We start from the raw sequence: 21,769 nt of genomic DNA, 5'->3' as shown, positions 1-21,769 counted from the left end.
GTTTATTGCTCTATCTATATGCACTTTAGAGAAATTCTTCCAAGTAACAAGTTCTGTTAGTTCCTAAAAATACTGAGGCATATAGTTTAGTCCATCCTTATGCCAAATTACTAAAGATTTATTAGATGGTCATTGCACAGACCCAAACTTGGTGGTTTCTGCTTTCATTGTAACAGAATGTATCAATAACCCAGGCAGAATGGAAACTGTGGACTTTCAAGTCTCAAGCAGAAGGTAAAAAATAGGAAAGCTTTTAAGGAACTAGTTCCACATGTTTGCATAAAATTTATTATTCGAGATAAATTGCTCTTCTCTTTTTAGGTTAATGCCTTTTGATGTGAGAAAATTGTATACTTCTAATCCATTACCAGATATACAACATAGTTACATTCTTAATTTACATAACTTCTCATTATGCAACACTAAGATCCTGGAGGGGAAGGCAAGGAGGGACAATAATGTCTTGACCAAGGCGGAAAAAAGTTTCTGTGATTGTGTTTTCCTAGTAAGTCTCTCCCAGTATATTTTAGGGGAATAGTGCCAAAGATAATTAAGATGTTGAAAGGCCAACTATGTGATGTATTAGAGCAGTGCTTCTCAAACTTGCATCTGGTAGGAATCCCTTGGGGGATCATGTTAAAATGCAGACTGTGATGCAGTAAGTATGGAATGGGGCCTGGGGCTGTGTTTCTAACAATATAGGTGTTGGGATGCTAAAGGGCCATTGACCACATTTTCAGTAGCAAGGGGTTAGATGTTTCTTTCAGGACACCTTTTTGAAAACTCTTTTCTCTATGACTCAAAACATCAAATGGTCTGGTATAAACAATAAGAAGGTTGATTTTGTTCAAAGTGCTGATTTGCTAATTTGAATCATCTAAAAGAGAGACATCAAAAGGTCAAAATTATTCATAGATCCATCATTATCAGGAGGCTAATCGGAAAATGAAGTCATTTAAGGCAAAAGCAAAATAGTAACACAAATACCTCAGATGACTACTAGGGCAAAATTTTCAAAATGTTGCAAGCTGTCTGCATGCTTGAAGTAGCAATTTACATGCATAATTAGGTGCAATCAACAGTTTTGAGATGTAATATATTTTCTGAGCCCATATTTACTTATGACAGATGCAAAAAAAAAAATCTGTGTCCCCAAAAAATAGAAGGGCACAGAAAGAAAAATATTTGCATTTAACAGTGGGACTCTTTACAAGCATGTGGCTAAATTTAGAACAAATTTGGTTGAAGCATTGTATCTTTATTTTGATTTAATCTTCATTTAAGACTTGAAAGAAGTTCACAAACACATTTGGAAGTGACAAGCATGTAAGAATAATAACTTACCAGTCAGCTGTTCGAGCTCATGTTGGACCTGACATGTAATTTTTACTTCTACACTGGGGAAGGAAAATCTGACAGATTCAAAACTTTATTGCATAAAACACCACACTGACTTTCTTTCTGTCTTCAGAAGGGGTTTCATTCTTTGAAAATACAAAATACCTTTTAGAATAATTTATATAAAAAAGATTAAACTGACAATTTCTTCCTAAATTGAGGTCCTCAGATGAGTGCTCACAGTGCATTTCTATCATCTTATTATTTTCAGCTTAACAGGCAATGATTGTGGAGTGCTCACTATGCACTAACGCACTCTGCTAAGCACTTTACACACATAATGTAATTTACTGTTATAAAAATATGACAAGAATTGATTACTATGTATGTTTCTGGCTGATGTCTTACAACATAAAGGGTCATATGCCATACAGTGAATTTCAGACTAATGCAAGCTCATTTTATTTTTAATAAGTTCCCAACTTAGAAAATGAGCTTGAAATCTGGTTTTTAGAAATTCTGAAGAGAAGCAAATGAGTAATTCAGTCCCCAAACTTTTTTCTCTGAGAAAGCATGTTCACATTGCAATATCCAGATTGGCTGTCTACACCGATTAAATTAAAGTGGCAATTAATTTCTGTCACATTTACAGGCAGAGTCAGAGATTAAGAGATTGCATTGAAGGATAGGACCTGATGATGTGTTCTTGTGTAATTGCATCTACTGAGACAGTGTCTTTATATGGAAAAGTTGTCTTAAGTTAATGCAAAGCAGTCAGGAACAATGCAATTTTCTAGTTTCATTAGGTAAGCGTTATCTGTGATACATTATATGTTATGGAAAAAAGGCCACACTCTGCTAAGAAATGCATGAATAGTTCATTTATCTGCTGATCCATTTGGGGGCATTATGGAACTCAAAGCCCAGAACAATGGGCTCTACTTAATATTAAACAGGTTCTTAATAACCTGCTATTTCTCTCCATGGCTGTAGGAGGGTCCCTCCTGGACGTACAGAGTTGCAGTTAGCAGTTCCCGCGAAGTTGTAAGCTACTCCCCAGGACCAAGTGGTGTTAAATTTAGAAGTCATGCTGATCACCTGACTGTCGGTGAGCCCCGATTTAAGAATTTCCAAGTCTACCCTTGTCACCTCTATCTACCTATATTTGCAGACGCAGCTCGTTACCCGGCCTAGGGTCACCACCGGAACCTCCTGGAGACCTGCCCTGCGGAGGACGCCCTTCCAGCACAGGAGAGCTCGCCACTTGGGAGCGGCGGCGCCCAGTTGGCGCCCACCCCGGGGCACGCTGCAGTCAATGCCTGGCAGCGACTTCTCTCGCTTCACCCTCCGCCTCCCCCATCGACCCTCTCTGGCCGACCTTTACGCCCAACTCCGTCGCGCTGCGAGCCTAGCGTCCTCGCGGTCCACGCGGGGCCCCACCCCTTCCCGGTTCCTGCCCGCGATCGGGCCGGAGGCGAGGGTAGGTCGATTTCCTGCCCGGAGCTGGCCACCGGCTCCGCAGCTTCTTCACTCCAGTTCTCTAGCGCGGGGCTGTGTGGCGCGGAGCCGGCGGCGGCAGAGCAGACCGAGGAGCGGGAGCCCGGGGACACACTCACGCACGCTCCGGAGGGCTGACCCCGGAGACACGCTCGGCGCGGGGGGCGGGGCGGGGCGGAGGGCCGGGCCCGCGCGGAGGTGGGGGTCGCGGGGGCTCAGGGGTGGGCGCACCGGCCCCCAGCCCTCCGCATGCTCCCCCTCCCGCCGGTCCTCGCTGCCACCACCTGGCGCAGGTCGGAAACCCCTCCTTTCCTCGGCTCCTCGGCGCCGGGGCGAGGGCAAAGGTGAGGGGTCGGCGCTTGGTCAGCGGGCGGGGATGGTAGGGCTCACTCGCACCTGGCAGCCCCTAGTCCTTGTCCGTATCGCCCGGCCGTTCTTCCAGTAACTTTGTTCCGAAGGTTGGAGGGGAGGGGAGACGCCGAGGGGCCCCAGGAGAGGCTGGAAAGCACCGCGAATCTGGAGGCCCGGCTGGAGAGCAAGTCCCCGGGCGGCCCCGGGGCTGGGCGCGCGGCTGGGAGGCGTCGCCGCCGCCGCCGCCGCCGCCGCCGGGATGCGCTCTGCTTAGCGGGGCTGCCCGGGGCGCCCGAAGGCCACCGCTCCAAGGACACGCGGCCCCCCGCTCCCCGCGCGCCCCGGCCCAGACGCCGCCAGTGCCCGAGCCGAGCGGGCGAGCGGAGCTGCGGGGAGCGCGGGCGAAGGGCGGCAGGAGGGAGGGCGCGCGGGAGGCGGCCCCTCCTCGGCGAGCCATGCGTGCCACGGGCAGCTGAGGAGCCGCCGGGCGCCGCTGCCAAGTCCCCGCTCCGCTTTTGTCTTGCCCTCCAGTGAATGGGAAGATGGAGATGGATGTTGAGGGAGTTTCTCCGCGCCCGGAGCCCATCCCCCGCTCCCAGGGGGCTGGCGGAGCCTGCCAGGCGCCGCCACAGCCGCCCCAGCCCCAGCCCCAGCCCCAGCCGCAGCCGCAGCAGCAGCCGCTGGCTCAGGATGAAGTGCCCGGCGGTGAGAGTGCAGGCGCGGAGGATAGCGACGATCCCGAGGCGAGACCCAGCAGGGAGAAAGGAGAGAGCAAGGTAGGTCCACAGTGCTGGAGCTGTGACACCTTTTGAACAAAACCGAGGATCTCTAGTAGTGGCTGTCACTTTAACCCCTCCGCTCCCCCACCTCCTCCCCTCATTTGTGTGGTGGTGGGGGTTGCAGATGTGGGGAAGGCGTGCGGTTGAGGGGAGTCGATGGGAGAGAGTGACTTTCCGAACTGGAAGGCGTGTGCGGGAGTCTGTCCTGGTTTCCGTATTCAGAGGTGTGTGCGGAGAAAAGTCTTCTGGTACATGCGATGTGATGCCCAGGGTAGAGCACGGCACCTCCGGAGAGCCGTGTGGAGAGACCTTTGCTTGCCCACACAGTATAACCAAGGCTTATTTAGATGATGTAGGTCAAGGGGAAGCGTGTCTTCGGGAGCTGCCAAGTGGCTTCCGAGACTCCTTGGAGGGAGGTGACATCAACCTTAAGATGGCAACAATGGGAGCAAAGTTTGGCTCATTTGCAGAATGGAGAGCGCTGCCGAACCCAGCTCTCAACTCCAGGTCCTCCTCCTCAGCTGGCGCCCTCCTAGCTAGGAGGGCAGGGACCAGGTGCCTGGCAGCAGAGGAGCCCTGGTAATCTTTTGCTGCCCTGCTGTGTCATTGTAGACCAGCGGATAGCTACTTCTTACTGTGGAGAGGGGAGTTCTTCAGGTAATTGGATTCCAGTACAAAATTGCTCAAATGCCATCATTCTCTGGTGCTGATGTTTCTTCTGTTGAGAAAATTGTAAAGTAAAGGGAATGGCATAGAAAATACTGCCTTGGTAATATCATCAGAGTGTATTTATTACAGCTTGGTCTCTGAGCATAGTCTTATCCCATTCACGCTTGGAGTTCCGTTTTGTGGAAGCTAGCGTTATTTAGTCGTATCTGTGTAAAGTGTACACATGCGTTTGTCAATACGTTTTGAAACTGACTGCTCATGTTGGGAAAAAGTTGGTGTAACAAATCAGGATACCCGAACCCAAGGAGGATCGGTCAATATACTTTCTCACTTTTGATCTCTTAAGGAATTGTGCAGGAAAAATAGCCGCTTTGCCTGGTTAGAGGAGAATTGCATGTCACGAGTCCTTCTAGGAGATTGCCTTGGTTTCTGTTGGACCTTCTGGAAGGTCCTAGGGGATTAAACAAATATCCGACACATGTTGGGATCACATTGAGTGTTGCTGTTCTGTATTTGGAGATGAACTCGCTTAACAAGTTGGTATTTGCAAATATTCAAAATTGTTTTGCATTTTGAAACTGAGGTAAGGATTGACATTGTTGTTTATCTACCCAAATCAATATTGTAATTTAAATGGCAGTCTACCATGGAACTGGAATTTGAACATCCACTAGACGGAACCCGGGTGCCTGACGAATGCATACAAGATTTACATTGTAAAAACTATGATGAATTTTAATATTCTAATATCCTCAGCTTTCCGGTTGCTCTTGATTTCATGAATATTTAATTCTGTCATGACTGCATATTTACTACTTTAAATGACTGTGTGCCCTCAGTTTTATGAAATAACGGTTACTGAGTATCATATTACCTAATCGAACTTTAAGTGTCTTTTGCAGAATAGGTGTGGGGAATAATTAAAATATTCAGCCAGTGCTGCCGTTTCCATATTGTTGGTTCATATGCCCTGAGCATGAGAAATTCCTGCCATCAGCAAAAATCTGTGCTTATTTGTTTCCCTTTGATGCACCATGCAGACTGTCTAATGTTCTACCGGTTGTGAGGAATAAGGAAGGCAATGCACTACGAAATTACAGCAGGTGAAGAAAGGCCTGAAAGCGGGTTGATTACATATCGTTAATTAGCATGTTCAGATAATTGAGTATTCCACTGATGTGATTTGCTTTACGTTTGTCTGCAATTTCTTGAGGTGGAAACAAATATTACTTTTTTCCCTCCAGGTGCTTGTCTTAAAAAATCATGTTGCATCCTTCTCTTAAGCCAGAAATCAGCTGTGTTAACCCTTCGTTTGCTTCTGGTACTCTCCTACTGGCTCTTCTGAGTTTGAGGCCCGTTGCTGTGTTTCAGACTTTAATAACTCTTTTTGTCTTTGATGGGTATGAAGGCAGGTTATAAATTGATCTTTCTTAGCAAATCCTGCTTTCATTAGTGGGAGGCCTTTGGGTGTTGTACTAAAATATAAATGGAACACAAAGTGGGATAAAGTGGAGTGTGGTTTTACTCAGCTCTTTGGGGGTGAAGTGGGGCTATTTTCATGATAGGATTTAAATACAATAATGTACAAACGTAATGCAATGAACAATTGAATTTTCTTTTCACTCGAGACACTAAAGAAATATGAGTTTTGAGTGCTCTATTATTTATCTTAAATCTTCCTCAGAGCAAAGGTACTGTAAATAGGGTATCAGTGAATAAGACTCCTCTCCCCACAAAATAAAGTATCCGGGGAGTAATGGCCTTTTTTTTTTTTTAGATTCTGATATGGGGGCCATGATTTATTTTCTCATGAATTTACCCCAGTTGTCTTACTGGAAAAGAAATCAGAGCTCAGTGCCAGATCAGCTTGTCTCCTGAATTGCAGGTGCACGGTTGTACATCCTCAGAAAGTCTCTGAAATGGGAGAAGAGGTTAGAAAACTGGATCAGTCAAAGGATTTTTTACACCAGAGTTTCATGATGTGACTGGCACTATCTGTTCCTAGAATAACAATGCCTGATTCCTGTCTGTTAAAGCAGCTACGTGCTATATATGCTTTGATTCTGTGAATTGGCGTAGACCCTAAATCAACCATTTATGCCTCCTCTCTGCTTTCAGTCAGGTTTATATTAAACCTTTACAAAAACCAGTTTCCTCTTCTTGCAATGACATCCAAAGACAAGTTGGTCCCCCTCTTTGGGGACCTAATGAGGTATTTCCTTACCCATTATCTCTAAACTGGACAGAACTCTTTCCTTCTGGTCTTGCAGATGCATGGTTATACCCTTAAGTAAGAGACCTTCCTGTCCTTGAAAGAGCTCCCCCCACCCACCCATTTGATCATCCTCAAAACTTTCTTGCATTAGGCCTTAGATATTCCATTTCCTAGAGCTATTCAAGACGTTTCTGAAATGTGTTGCTTATGCTGAATAACTCTTGGATAAGTGTTTCCTAAACTTTCTTTGGAAAAGTTAAAGCCCTTGTGTTGAGGACCAGCACCTAGGAACTCATTCCATCTGTGATATCTAGTTACTTATACAAATCTGTGACTTCTTCTCCTGATCCCAGATGAGTGATGTAAATGATTCTTTCTGTTCTGCTTTAGCTTCATCTCATTCATGTATTCACCCCTTTTCTTCCCCTCTCTTTCTCTCTGCCCCTCCCCCCAACACAAACACACACACAGAACCATTTACCATTTACTGTGAAGTACATGTTTATGGCCTGGATGTGAGTTTCATGACCAAGCTCACTTCTTTGCTCAGTTTTCCTTAAAGCCTTGGTTTGCAAAATATGTTCTTGTGGTTTAGGATTAGAGAGACTCTGTGCTGTTCCTACAGTGATACTTCACTGATGGACATGACTATTCTCATTTCAACAGTCATGCTGTCCTAAATTGGCATCTTACAAAGGTTGCTGTAGGGAGTCTCTTACCCAGCCTGTCGGTACATTTTTTTTAAAACCTTTCATTTTGAAATAACTTCAGATTTGTAGAAGAGTTGCAAACATAAGACAGAGAGTTCCCATATACCCTTTACCTAGCTTCCTCTAATGTTAATATCCTTCTTAATCATGCTGCCGTGTATAACCCAATGAAGAAATTAACTTTGGCACAGTACTATTAGCTCAACTTGTCCAGTCAATGTTTGTTGAATGAATTTGCAAACATATTGATGATTTTCATTTTATCCTTCTAGGGTTTAAGACTTTGTTTACACCTGAGAGATCTTTGAGAGAGTATTTAAGAGCCCAATTTGATCCCCCTTTTTTCTGGTGGGTAGGAGCAGCTTGCAAAGTACAAAGGTTGAGGTCCCCAGAGCTCTGCAACCTGTTACAGTGAGCCCTATGGGAGTTACAGCTTTGGCAAAGCTCTTGAGTGCTGTTAACTTATGGGGAGTGATAGTCTTCTTTTTTATTTTTTTCCTGAAAAACATTCCTGTGCCAGGTAAGATAGGGTTTGTCAGTACACAGAGGACAGCAAAGTCTCAAGTGGCAAGTAGAGGAGAAAAGGCAATTGATAAAATCAAGACAGTTCACTTTGATGCCTAACCCCTTGGGTGTTTGTTGCTGGCATGAAAAATAATGGAAGCCCTTTCATGTTTGTATTGTATTAGCCAGGTGAACTCTGATTTCCAGCACAGAAGCAGAAACTTGCCCACATTTGGCACGATGTCATGGTGATGAAGAGTATTGGCTTTCTGATTAAGAGTGAAATCAGAAAGACCTGCATTTGCTCTTGGCTCTGTCTTTCACTGGCTCTTAACCTCAGTAAGATCCTGACCTTTCCACGTCTCAATATTTTTATCTGTAAAATAGGAATAACAGTTATTATTATATAGCTTAACGGAGATAAACTGTATATGATTTGTAATTCAGTGCTTCATAGGTACTGACTGCTCAGTAATTGTTAATAATAATTGGGATCATTATTATTACCTTTGTGATCCAGGGTTCTGAAAAGGAGAACGAGTTGGGGCTCCAGGTTCACCTAGAATTTCCAGTTCCCCAGAGGGTTGTGGGGCTGCAAGTGGTACAGACAATCAATCCAAGCTGGTACTCATTGACTTGATTTTGCCCTGTGGGCCCTGACGTCTTTTCCTGGTGGGCAGGAGATTAGGAAAGAGTTACTCTTTATCTTGACTTGTCAACAGACCTCTCTCACCAGGAAAGCCAAGGAAGACCAGGATAGAAGACCCCTACATCCCAGCCCAAGTCCCAGGGGTACATGCAAAAATAAAATAATAGAATAAATAATAAAATAATAAAGCAAATGCTTAGTCTGCTTTTACAGATGACATTTATGGCTTTTTGGGAGAAGTGGTGGCACATTTCAAGACTTAAAAAGAAATGATTGAACTAAAAAGTTGTATCCTTTAGGGCTCTTCGTTTGCAAGAGATAGAAACTGACTTTAATTCGAGCAAAAGGGTATTTTATTGTAAGGTTGTAAGGTAATTGCAGAATCAAGGGAGAAATGATAAAACTGGTTTTGAGAAACACTGCAGCCGGGAGATCTCAGAAGATCTAGGTTGTAGAAAGTGAGGAAAGGTCTCTCAAAGGCACTGACACAAGAAGAATAAATTCTAGCCATCTTTTTGCCTTTCTGTCACTCTACTCAAGAGCCAAAGTCCAGGGCAAGGTTATCTAATGGATCTTGCTTGGATCAGATATCTGTCTCTTGGTCAAGGAAGAACGGGCATTACTTTGAAGGTTCTTGCAAATTGTATTCTTTGGAAGGGGTATAGTCCCTGGGGAGGAAAATCAAGGTGCTGTTACCAGATCAAGGGGAGTGTATATCAGGGGGCAAAATAACTGGTATAACTCTTCTAGAGAGGGAGAGGAGGAAATGGGAGGAGAGCAGGACAGGAGACAGAGAGGGAAGCAGAAGGGAAGGGAGAGAAAAGAAAAAGAAAGAAGAAAAAAACAAAAAAACCAGAGAGATGTAGAGGCAAAGAGAGAAGGCAAGAACCAGACAGCTACAGACAGACAAAGTAACTTAAAGAACGAGAAATATTTTTTTAGTGTTAATTTCCTAACATTTGGAAAGAAAGAATACAGTGGAAAAATAAGTCTTCTGTGGCTTATGTACAGGTTAGTTTTCCCACTTATGAAATGAAATCAGTGATACGTTTCACATCTGCTGAACAGATAATCTCAGGATGAATGTGATTGGGCTCTGATGTTTTAAAATATAGATCTCCATGGAACTCATGCCCATTGGAATGAAATACATTAACATTTTTTTTTTTGTCTGCCCTGAACTAAAGCAAGTTGGTCTCCTGTTCAAAGCTCTAAAGCATTTTCTTTGACTTTTGAATCTACATGTCAATACATTTCTGTGCTTACATTTGGACTTTACATCCTACAGAAGGAGTCCTGCAGGAGAAGGTACCTTGGACAGTGTGTTCCTCATTTTTAGATGGCATAGGCTGGGGGTGAGCTGTTCATTCCTGAGCACACACTCTTTCGGCACCGTGCCTCGCACAAAGTGGGCCCTTATCAGTAGCGTTTATATTGAATGCTGCCTTGAAGAGTCAGTCCACACTCCTTATACACCTCCAGATGCTGCGATCACAAACTTGAAAAGAGATACCCACAGTTTCATGGCAGAGACACACTGATACACAGATCGTGATGCTGTAGGATGTTGTGAGGGCCATCGGAGAAATGAGACCACAAGGCAAGTTCTTTGTAAGTGGGGAAACTTAACACATTTTTTTCTTTTTTTTTTTTTTAAGTGAAGTGTTGACCTAACAAGCATTAGAAGTAGCTAAATGAAATGAGACTGGGCAACATAGAGACATTAACTAATAAACGACTCCCCTTTCTTGGTTTGCTTTCCTCATAACCAAAGGTGCAGGTCAAGTTCCATTCACAATACCAGAGACAGGGTTTGCCCTGTCCATCCTGCCACACTTCCCACGCCACCCGTTTTGCAGGATTGCAACCTCCTCCCCAGGTTAGACCCTTTCTATTTTATTATGTATTTTCTCTTTGAAGTGAGGTTTCCTGGAATAATTTACATGTAGTAAAATTCACCCTTTTGAAGTGTATAGTTCAGTGAGTTTTGACAATTGCTAATACCTGTGTAGCTGCCACCCCAAACAGGATGTGGAAGGTTTCCATCACCTCCAAAGACTTCTGTCTCATCCTCCTGCAGACAGTTCCCTCACCCTGCCCCCAGCCTTTTCATAGGCCTTTACATTTCATATAAATGTAGTCAAATAGTATTTAGTCTTTTGCATTTGACTTATTTTCCTGGACAAAATGTATTTGGTATTCACTCATTTTGATGTTTTTATCAGTAGGTGTTTTTCTTTCTTTCTTTTTTTAACTGAGTACTATTTCATACCACATATTGTTTATCCATTCATCTGTTGATGGACATTTGGGTGGTTTATAGATTTTCGGCTTTTATTAAGAAACATTTTTTTTTTCTTTGTGGAGAGACATTTTTATTTGTTTTTGGTAAATCCCTAGGAATGGGACTGCTGGGTTGTATTTAACTTTATAAGAAACTACCAGTCTGTTTTCAGATATAGCTGTTCCAAATGTACTGATCACGCATGCTTTCCCACCATCAATGCCTGAGAATTCCAGTTGCTCCACAACATTGTCAACACTTGGTATAATCAATATTTTTAATTTTACTCATTCTAGTAGGTATGTAATATCTTGTTATGGCTTCGATTTGTATTTCCCTATTAACTAATGATGTTGAACATCCTTTTATGTGCCTGTTTGCCATCTGTATTTTTCTCTGGTGAAAATTCTGTTCAGATCTTTGGCTGTTTTTGTTTGTTTGTTTGTTTTTTAAACAAATTGAGTTATTTGTATTCTTATTGATACAACCTAGTATTTTCACATATGTCTAGGTTTCAGAAACCTGGTGGAAGTTTGAGGAGATTACAAAGAAGGGTCATTTTGAGTTTCTTTTCTTGGCGAACTAACATTTACAGGGTGTTTTTCATGTGCCAGTCATGGAGCAAGGTAGATTCACATTGGGTGATCTCATTATATGCTCAATGGCAATCCTGCCAAATAACTTATTATTGGCCCTGAGGTCTCACAGCTGGTATATGGCAGAGGAAGAATTTAAATTTAAGGCTGTCGGACTCCTACTCTTTCCACTTCATCAGGTGTGACTCTGTACCTGATGAAGTCCTGATGTGGCCTGTTCTCCACAATTTACTGGTTAGTTTCCCAGCCCAGACTGCTTTCTCTGCTCAGGGTGTTTTAAAAGCAGGCCTTAGGTGAAATAACACTGCTGGCATTGATATGCAAATCAGGACACTGAGCTTAAGGCAAAAGAGTGCTCCCAGTTTTATTTTAGTCCTGAAAAGATCTTCTCCACTTCATAAGGTTGAAAGGTGAGAATTCTCCAGAGAAGTGGAAGGTTTGAGGTATTCATTTACATTTTAGTACCCAAGGATGTCCATCTCTCTCAGCTAAATTGTGGTGCTTTGGTTTTCTCAGAGGGCTAGGGCAGGGCTAACCCCTGGGAATCAGATCTCAGTTCAAACCCAGTTTGATCCCGCAGGCTCTGAGGACTTCAGGCAAACCACCGGGAGCACTGGTTTGAATTCTCTTATCAGTTATGGTGATGGATAAGTCCCCCTTACTGCACCTGAGTGTTATGAGGATTGAATTGCCTGTAAAGCATCCAGCTCATTCTGTCCCAGGAAACCCTGGGTCCCAGGTAAACCAGGACAGTTGGTCACCCTGGTTACAGGACACACGTAAGTGCGTGGATCATTGCAGACTCTCAGGATATGAGAGCTGACACTGTTGAAAGTGCTTTGGGGCATTTGATCTATGAGTCTGAGAATGACTCATTGTATTTCAGAACTAATGAGGGCCTGTGAATGATTCTGGGTTCTCCAAATTGACTTAAAAAATAGTCCAAAACAAGATTCTGCATTTGAATTGGACGAGTATCATTACTTTTCTGAATAAGTGGCTGTAGAACTTTCTAAAGCAGCTCCTTATAGCTTCCAACCATGAAGTAAGTGTGTTTTAGAAAGTTGCTGCGGTCTCCCTGGCTGGAGAAGGCTCTTTAGGGGAGGGCCTTCACTGATAGGATGAGAATCACCTCAATAAATAATTTTTTTAAAAGATTTTATTTATTTATTTGACAGAGAGAGATCACAAGTAGACGGAGAGGCAGGCAGAGAGAGAGAGAGAGAGAGAGAGAGAGAGAAGCAGGCTTCTTGCTGAGCAGAGAGCCCGATGCGGGACTCGATCCCAGGACCCTGAGATCATGACCTGAGCCGAAGGCAGTGGCTTAACCCACTGAGCCACCCAGGCGCCCCTCAATAAATAATTTTTAAAAAAATTGTATGGTTGAGGGGCACCTGGTTGCCTCTTGGTTAAGCATCCGACTCTTGATTTCAGCTCAGGTCTCCATCTCAGGGTTGTGAGATTGAGCCCTTTCTTGGGCTCTGTGCTGGGCCTGGAGCTTGCTTAAGATTTTCTCTCTCCCTTTCCCTCTGTGTCTCCTCCCTCCCTACAACCCCAGCTCATGCTCTTTTTCTTTAAAAAAAAAATAAAATAAAATAAAAAAATAAATTACAAGTTTGAAAAATCCTACAGGAGAACATGGGCAGTAACTTCTTTCACATCAGCCATAGCAACTTCTTTCTAGATAGGTCTCTTGAGGCAAGGGAAACAAAAGTAAAAAATAAACTACTGAGACTACATGGAAATAAAAAGCTCCTGCACAGCAAAGGAAACAATCAACAAACCTAAAGGGTAACCTGTGAAATAGGAGAAGATATTTGTAAATGACATATCCAGTAAAGGGTTAGTATCCACAGTATAAAAAGAACTTATAAAACTCAACATCCCCAAAATGAATAATCCAATTAAAAAATGACCAGAAGACATGAATAGACATTTTCCCAAAGAAGACATTCACATGGCCAACAGACACATGAAAAGATGCTCAACATCACTGATCATCAGGAAAATGCGAATCAGAACTACAATGAGACATCACCTCACACCTGTCAGAATGGCTCAAGTCAAAAACACAAGAAATGACAAGTGTTGACAAGGATGAGGAGAAAGGGGAACCCTCTTGCATTGCTGGTGGGAATGCAAACTGGTGCAGCCATTGTGGAAAACAGTATGGAGGTTCCTCAAACAGTTAAAAACAGAACTATCTTACTATCCAGCAATCACACTACTAGTTATTTACCTGAGGAATACAGAGATGCTAATTCAAAGGGATACATGCACCCTGATATTTATAGTAGCATTGCCTACAACAGCCAAACTACAGAAAGAGTCCATTGATTGACAAATGGATAAAGAAGATGTGGTAAATATACAATGGAATATTACTCAGCCATGAAGAGAATGAAATCTTATTATTCACAACAACCTGGATGGGGCTAGAGAGCATTTTTAAAGATTTATTTATCTGAGAGAGAGAGAGAGATAGGGCACACTTGCACGCGAGAGTGGGGAGAGGGGTAGAGGGAGAGAGAGAAGCCTCAAGCAGACTTCCTACAGAGTGTGGAGCTCGGTCCCAGGACCCTGAGATCCTGATTTGAGCCTAAATCAAGAGTTGGATGCTTAACCGACTGAGTCACAGCTGCCCTGGAGCTAGAGAGTATTATGCTAAGTGAAATAAGTCAGTCAGAGAAAGATAAATACCGTCTGATTTCACTCATATGTGGAATTTAAGAAACAAAACAAGTGAGCAAAGGGAGAAAGAGGCAAACCAAGAAACAGACTCTTGACTATAGAGAAGAAACTGATGGTTACCAGAGGGGGTGGGGATGGGTAGGTGGGGGGATGTGTTAAATAGGGGATGGGGATTCAAGAGTGCGCTTTTTGTGATGAGCCCCAGGTGTATGGGCGTGTTGGATCACTATGTTGTGCACCTGAAACTAATAGTATACTGTATGTGAACCGAAATTTAAATAAAAACTTAAAAAGTAAAAAAATTCCATGCTTGGAGGGGTTGGTGTCACTAAGGATCAGACTCAGTATTTTTCATGAGGCCCTCAGTTGGAAAGAAACTGCTCTTGTAGGGAAGATAATGAGACTTGTGACTTTTTAAAAAAAATTCTGTTAGCCAATATATAGTAGTATATGATTAGTATCAGATGTAGTGTTCAGTAATTTATCAGTTCCATATAACATCCAGTGCTCATCACATCACATGCCTTCCTTAATGCCCATCACCCCATTACCCCATCCCCCCACTACCTCCCCTCCAGCAATCCTCCCTTTGTTTCCCTGAATCAGGAGTCTCATGGTTTGTCTTCCTCTCTGAATTCTTCCCCTTCACTTTTCCCTCCCATCACCTATGATCCTCTGCACTGTTTCTTATATTCTGCTGCTATAAACATTGGGGTGCTGTGACTTTGAATTCTGGTTCTGTCCCTTCTAACTGAACTCTTGAACAAGTTACATTTTCTTTGAACCTCTGGGTTGTCAACTGAAATGGGGATAATATTTTTACCTTTCTAAGAGTTGTCTAGACTAGAAACAAATTCAGTAGTACATGAACAAAGTCTTTTGTAGACTCTTACACATGTCTGAGTGTGTGTGTGTGTGTGTGTGTGTGTGTGTGTAAGTCTCTGTTTAGCCAGTTAAATGAGTTTTTCTCCCAGTGGTTTTCTGTGACCCTATTTAAGAAGTTGAATAGAAAAGTATCTCATTAAAGTTAAAAGTGTTGGAATTTGGGGTCCATAGGATTGTGGTCATTCCTGGGAAGGATGTCCTCAGATGGTATTGGGTGGATTCAGGTATTTGGGAGGTCCAGCGGGCTGAATTTGGGCTGTGGTACTCTGGAAACAACATGAACCGACTCGGACAGCTTGCTGTCCTACCCCTCTGCCTTGCTTGCCCTTTGGAAGACAGTAGTATTGGTGTTTTTGTTTTCATTTGTTTATTTTTTAAGCTTTTGGAGTTTATCCTGTCCTACCTATATCCTTTGCCCAAGCCATTTACTTTGCCTGGAATGTTCTCCCCAAACCCCCTCCACTTCCCTGTCACCCAGTGAATCCCAACTCAGCCTTAAAAAATTCAGTTTAATGCCCAAGGAAGCTTTTCCTTATTTGCACATTTCCCTGCCTACTGCACAAGTCAATATGGTATTGCCAGTATGGTGTCATATATTCTTAATTCTTAATTGGCTATTTAATATGAGCCATGAGGCTAGGAACCAGGTTTGTCTTTTTCACAGCTGTTCTCCCCAACCCCCTCCATGCCGGCATAGTACCTTGCATGGGGGACACCTGCAAAAATATTTATGATGAACATGGTTGGATACTCATTTTGACCATCTTTTATTTAATACCTGCTTTCTGGCCCAGAATGGTCCCTCTTGTTATGCAGCGCACATTCTAGGGGGAGAGACAGATACTAAATAAGTAAATACCTAAATAAATACAGTAGATAAATAAACAGCTAAATATATAATATGACATCAGTAGCCCCATGGCTGCCTGGCTACAAGCGTGTATTTAGCATCCCTGCTTAACCATATTTATACAAGAGCATCCATTTAGGGCAGTAAAGAAATAACTATGAACTGGTCTGTTTTCTGGAGTAGCCATCTATCTGCTGGCCTTAGAACCTAGCTTCCTCCTCTGCTTCCCTCTACTTCTGCTAGACTTCAAGTTCTCACCCTATTGGCATTATGAAATCACCACAAATGCGCCACCAGCTCCCCTTCCTGTGTTCATGGCAGATGTCTCTAGTTCATCACAGCCCTCTTTCCTAATGAGTTCAGCCTTAGCCTTGGAAACAGGTACTCCTTTTCAGTTGGAGGTGGCCTGCAAAATGAAGTTGTGGGGATCTCCTTGCCTTTGGCTTATGGTTTTCCTGGCAGTGCTTTCGCACTCACCTGGACAAGGCAGTCAGTCCTTGGCAGCACCCCTCCCCCTGCTTCCCCGCCCCCACCAGCTTCCAGACCTGCATTCTCTAATCTGGTAGTTGGTAGACTCATGTGGCAATTTAAAGACAAATGGAATTTAAATGAAATAAAATTAAAAATTAAATTCTTCATTTGTATTAGCCACACTTCAAATGCTTTAAAGCTCTAAGTTAAAAGTCTCCCCCATTGGGCAGTGCCTATCTAGAACATTTCTATCATTGCAGAAAATTCTGTTGTGTAGCCATGTCGTGCACGGACTTCAGCTCTCCAGGCCTGCCATAGCCATTGTTGACTGAAGTCCCTCTGAGATGCTCTGAAACCAGTCCTTTGACAAGGATGAAGATTTTATGATTTCCTAGGGTTTGGTTTACGTTCTCGGTGAATTACTTACAAATTGTCTTTGAACTACTTATGTTGTTGTGTATAGAGGCTGCCTAGAGCAAGATCTCATTCAGAAATTTTGTCTAGTGGTGTTGCTATTTTTGCTTAGGTGTTCCACTGAATCTTGGTATTTGTCCTTGGCCATTACAGAAAACAGTCTCTGGTAAAGTGGTTCCAAGAGATGGCTTTTCTATTATCCAAGGTTAGAGCCTTTATTAGTGGGTAGTTGAACCTGTGGCTGAAGCACCATTGACACCTCTTCTTTGCCATTTACTAATGATTGTCTTCACACTGTGGGGATTACGGTGATGATACTTGTCAGAACACACAGGCAGAGGGATCTTGCTGAGAGCCCAAGTCTGATATCGTCACAAAGCCCCTATGCTTGCAACAACAATGCAGGGAATAATTTCGAATTATGTAATGGATAAAGAGTATTAAGTTGCAAAGTTATACCCTTAAGGTGTCCTATTTTTCTTCTTCCTATATAGCTCAATATAATTTAAGTTCGAGATGATTACTAGGGGTTTCAGGTAGAGATAACTAAGAAAAAGAGAGGACATGAAAAAAAAAAAAGCCCGATAATGAAAACTTCCTTTTTAGACCGTTTTTATATTTCTTTTTTTCATTCATGAGTGAGAAGAGTGATCTTTTTAAGATTAGAGGAGTACTGGGGAGTTAGTCCTAAAAGATGTTAATATGGGACTTGCTGTGCCTTTGTCTAGCACATTACTTGCATGTCAGCGGGAAAAGAGATGGGAAAATGGCCCCAGGGTGAATGTGGTGAATTTCCTCCCTGTTAGGATGAAAATTTGAATGACACCTTGAAGTGATTTCAAACTCTTTTATTTACACATCCAGTTAGCTGGGAGGCCTCTAGGCATCATCTTCAGAATGCGGCAGTGCTTGGAAAATGGTGAGAGAGAGATGTGAGCACTGTCTCCTCTATCCCAGGTGTGACTGGTAATCTGGACCGGAGAGTGAGAATGCAGGTCAGGAAACAATCGTCAAGAAAGAAAAAGGGCATATGGCGAGGCCAGTAATCCTGACACCTTTTGAGTATTTTTATGTACTATTTAAACAAGTATTAAACACACAGAGGTACAGAAAAATTAATATATCTGCCAAAAGTTAGAGTTGTAGCCAAGGCAACCATAATTGCCCATTAGTCATTCCCTTCTTATTTCTCTATGTCTGAGCGAAAGACGAGGAGCTGGAGCTCATTGTAGAGTCTTGTGCACCACGGAGGGCTCCCTTTTCACCACTGGGATGTTTTGAGGGTGAAGGGCAGAATGGCGGCGTCTGTGCTGTCAGTGGCTTCAAGCAACTCAGGAAGGTGCATGTCCAGGGAGCAAGACTAAGGGAAAATCGGCCGACAGGTGGGTGTCGTGTCTTCCCAGCCTCACTGCACTCAGAAAATGTGCCGACGTTACCCGCAAAAGCACTCAGCTCCGAGGGACAGCCTAAGCATGGGACTTTCAGGCCATTTTGGAATTCAAAGAAACCTCCTCCTTTATGGCACAGTCCCTGAATTCTGTAGGGATGTGGTATCTGCGGCAGTGTCACATGTTGCTTTGCTGGTGTATGTCTCTCTAGTGAAGGAACAAGAGGCAGAGAAAAAAGGAAATCCTTGAGGGAAAAGCAATACCGAAGACTTAACATTTCACTGCTGCTGTGATGTTTGAAAATAGATGTGAAGTCTTTATTTTGATGCCTCAATTTAATTGTGGCCTAGAGCTGAAATTTGCATCTTTGCGGCTATCAAATGTAGATAAAACAATAAAGTAACACGACACACTTGGCTCAATTATTTAGCTTTATGTTTGCGCTTTTTCTTTCGCTGTCAGTTGCAGAACAGCCATCTTTAAGAACTTAGAAGTTCTGCAAAGGGTTAATTTCATGCTGTATTAAGCACCAAGGACTCACCTTCTTCAGGACAAGCCTGTGTGTTGAGTGCCAAGTAGGTAAAGCAGAGTCCTCCAGAAGTAATGTTCCGGCTGAGGATCCTGTCACTCTCTAAAAAAATAGTCTGGCTTTCTGCTGATGATTCATCAGAAAAATGAGCATGGTAATTGAATTGGGGATTTAAAAGGATCTCAAGGAAAACAACCACATTCGACTGTTGGTGCTGTGGTAAGAAATTCTGTTAACGTGCAGTGTGTAAGGCAACCGTCTATCACAGTGGACTCTTCAGGAAAAGCGGGCTCTGTAGTTTTTTCCCCTGATGAGTTACGAGAGGCTTTCCGTCACCGCTGTTGAATCAGGGAAGGTTTTGAAAACACTGAGCTGAAAAGTGAGTCTCACTGTGGATGCCTTCTACATGTTGATTACATTGTGGGAAGGAAATCTGGGAAGTACAGCAGAAGATGACAATCAGAGAAACTAGCACAGAGAAATTTTCTGAGGGAAGTCAGGCTCCCGTGTAGCATGGCAGTGATGACTGTGATAACAAGCATAGCCACTTTGTCATGGAAAGGAACAAATGTTGGTCCCAGTTGTATGAAGTATTGATTTGTATAAGTTGAATGAAATAACCACCTTCGGACAAGTTAAAAATCTAACTCTTCTCTAGAGCAGAGGTTCTCAGCTGAGGACAGTTTTGCCCCCCACACCTCAGGAGATATTCAGTAGTATCTGCAGACACTTTTGGTTGTCAGTCAGGGGTGGGGTACCCCTGGTGTTGAGGGTAGAGGCCGTGGATGTTGCTACACCTCCCACATTGCATGAGACAGCCTCCTACGGTGATGAGGCATCAGGCCCAAAGGATCGGTAGTGCCAAGGTTGAGAAACCCTGATCTAGAGAATGTTCTGGACCTTTGGGTCTTGACTTTATGTATACTTTATGGGGATATTATTTTGAGGAAGAGGTTAAAGCAGAATGTCCCTCTAGTGAAGGAACAAGAGGCAGAGAAAAAAGGAAATTCTTGAAAAAAGAAAAAAGGAAAACCTTTTCTATGACAGGGCTTCTTCTCCTTGTCATAGAGCGTCAGGACTCCCAAAGTTGTGAATTCATCCTTTTGCCAGATCTAATAAGAAGTGATGAGTCTAAGGAGAAATTTCTCTACACCAAGAATTCAGAGTATTGTCTTTGTTTATAGCAACACTGATACTCTTTGAGATTCTTTCTGTTGCTTCGAAGGTGTAAGATGGGAATCCTCCTCCCGAAAAATAATTTCCTTAGACTGTGACAAAGATTTTCTCTTTTACTGCCCAAATGTATATGCTTTGTGTTTCCAAATCAGTGAGTTCAAATCCTATAGTTGTTAGACCCTTATTAAATTTTGCTACAAGCACTTTCTTATCTTGTACAGTATGGATTAATCCATGCTTATAACTTTTCACATCAAGAAAAACATTGTATCCCAAGTAGTTTTCTTCTTAAAAACACAACAGAATGCTAAGAATATTCCACTCTAGAAAGTATTGGTCATCAACTAAATAAAACATGTTGGAAAAAAAGACAATCTACTTAAACTTACCCAGTAGTTTAAAAGCTGTTGAATAAGTGTTTGAGCAGTCTAGATTTTATTTTTTAAAAGTTTTGTTAAGCATGAATAAGGCAATACTTGGTTAAGAAGGAAATTTCTGTAGACTCCACCGTAAATCTCGAAAGATTTAATCTACCTAATTTGTTATTTTAACTTTATTAAACCAAGAAATTAACTATCAGTGTACATGAGATAGCCAGGAAAGGGTCCGGCATCAGTCTGAACATCCTGAACCCAAAGTGAGAAGTGTGATACCTTATTTCAGGGGTTAGGGAACTTGTAGTGTGAAAGGCCAGGTAGTAAATACTTTCAGCCTTGTGAGCCATACAGCCTCTGTCTCCCCTTTGGTGTTGTCCCCTGGAAGCACTTGCACACAGTTTGTAAATGAATGGATGTGGTTGCATTGCTATGAAGTTTTGTTTACAAAAACAGGCATTGGTCCTACTTTGGTTCTCAAGGTCTAGCGTACTTACCTCTGTTTAACTTAACGTAGACAGCCTTAATCATGATGGGCTGTTGCATTTTTTGCAGTGATGTGGATTATTAATGGAACCCCAACATTCTCTTTAAAGACTCCTGGTTGGGAATCATTGTAGGATGTGCTTAAGTGTTGGTCTACACAGCCTCAGCCACCTCAAAGGCAAAGAGGACTCTGTACACACAAATTGATTTTGTTAAAAAGTAATGCGGTGTTCATGGAAATTTTATAATTGGGTCCGTTAGCTTACTATAAAAATACCATGTCATTCTTGAATATTTGCTAGATTTCAATTTATTGAAAAATCAGGTTGGGAAAAAAAAAAAAGAAATGAGCCATTTCCAAGGGAGATTCCCCACAGACTGGACCTGTGACACAGACAGCTGGTCAGAACGGTGGCTCTTGCTCAACAGTCATCAGACATTGCACGGCTCTGACCTTGGTAGTATATTATAAGGTATGGCCCCGTCTTGTTCAGCTCTATTCTGGGTCTTCCTGATATAGTTTTCTGATGTTCTGTTATTAGGCCTTGTCAACGTGTCAGCTAATAGAGTGTAAGAGCGAGTGATGGTTCCTGCAAACTGTAAAGAGAGAAATGAGCCTCCCTAAGTTTCTTGCTTTCTATTCCTCAGTAATCATGCCAGTGTGATCAAACACTGTGACACTTCCGACAAGCCAGCTAGTCGCAATGTGGAGGCAATGAGAGATTTTTTTCCCACCTCTAAAGTGCCCTCAGTCAAGAAAGATAAAACTGAAGTAGTCTTGTACGAGGGTTCTCAATCATGGGATGGGAGAGGCTCAGTGTCCCGTGTAGCCTCACAAGCATAAAATTGCCCTGAAGTCTTCATTTTATGTGAAATGTGAGGCTCTTAAGAAATAGTGTCTGATTCCCTGAAT

At 42.8% G+C, this 21,769-nt stretch overlaps 1 protein-coding gene across 1 annotated transcript in view; it reads left to right on the top strand.

Annotated features, from left to right (window-relative positions):
* Positions 1 to 3,728: 3,728 nt before the first annotated feature.
* Positions 3,729 to 21,769, top strand: part of LOC111154952 (RNA binding motif single stranded interacting protein 3) — a gene marked incomplete at its 3' end in the record, with an annotated part of 1,272,548 nt that continues 1,254,507 nt past the window's right edge. The window contains exon 1 of the mRNA XM_022514916.1: positions 3,729 to 3,962. Coding sequence (XP_022370624.1) covers positions 3,729 to 3,962 — 234 coding nt within the window. The remainder of the gene's footprint in view (positions 3,963 to 21,769) is intronic.

The sequence above is a fragment of the Enhydra lutris genome, unplaced genomic scaffold, assembly GCF_002288905.1.
Source record: "Enhydra lutris kenyoni isolate GAN:26980312 unplaced genomic scaffold, ASM228890v2 scaffoldscaffold39, whole genome shotgun sequence".
NCBI lineage: Eukaryota > Metazoa > Chordata > Mammalia > Carnivora > Mustelidae > Enhydra > Enhydra lutris.
The sequence above is the reverse complement of the archived record's forward strand: the minus strand, read 5'-3'. Positions and strand labels throughout refer to the sequence as shown.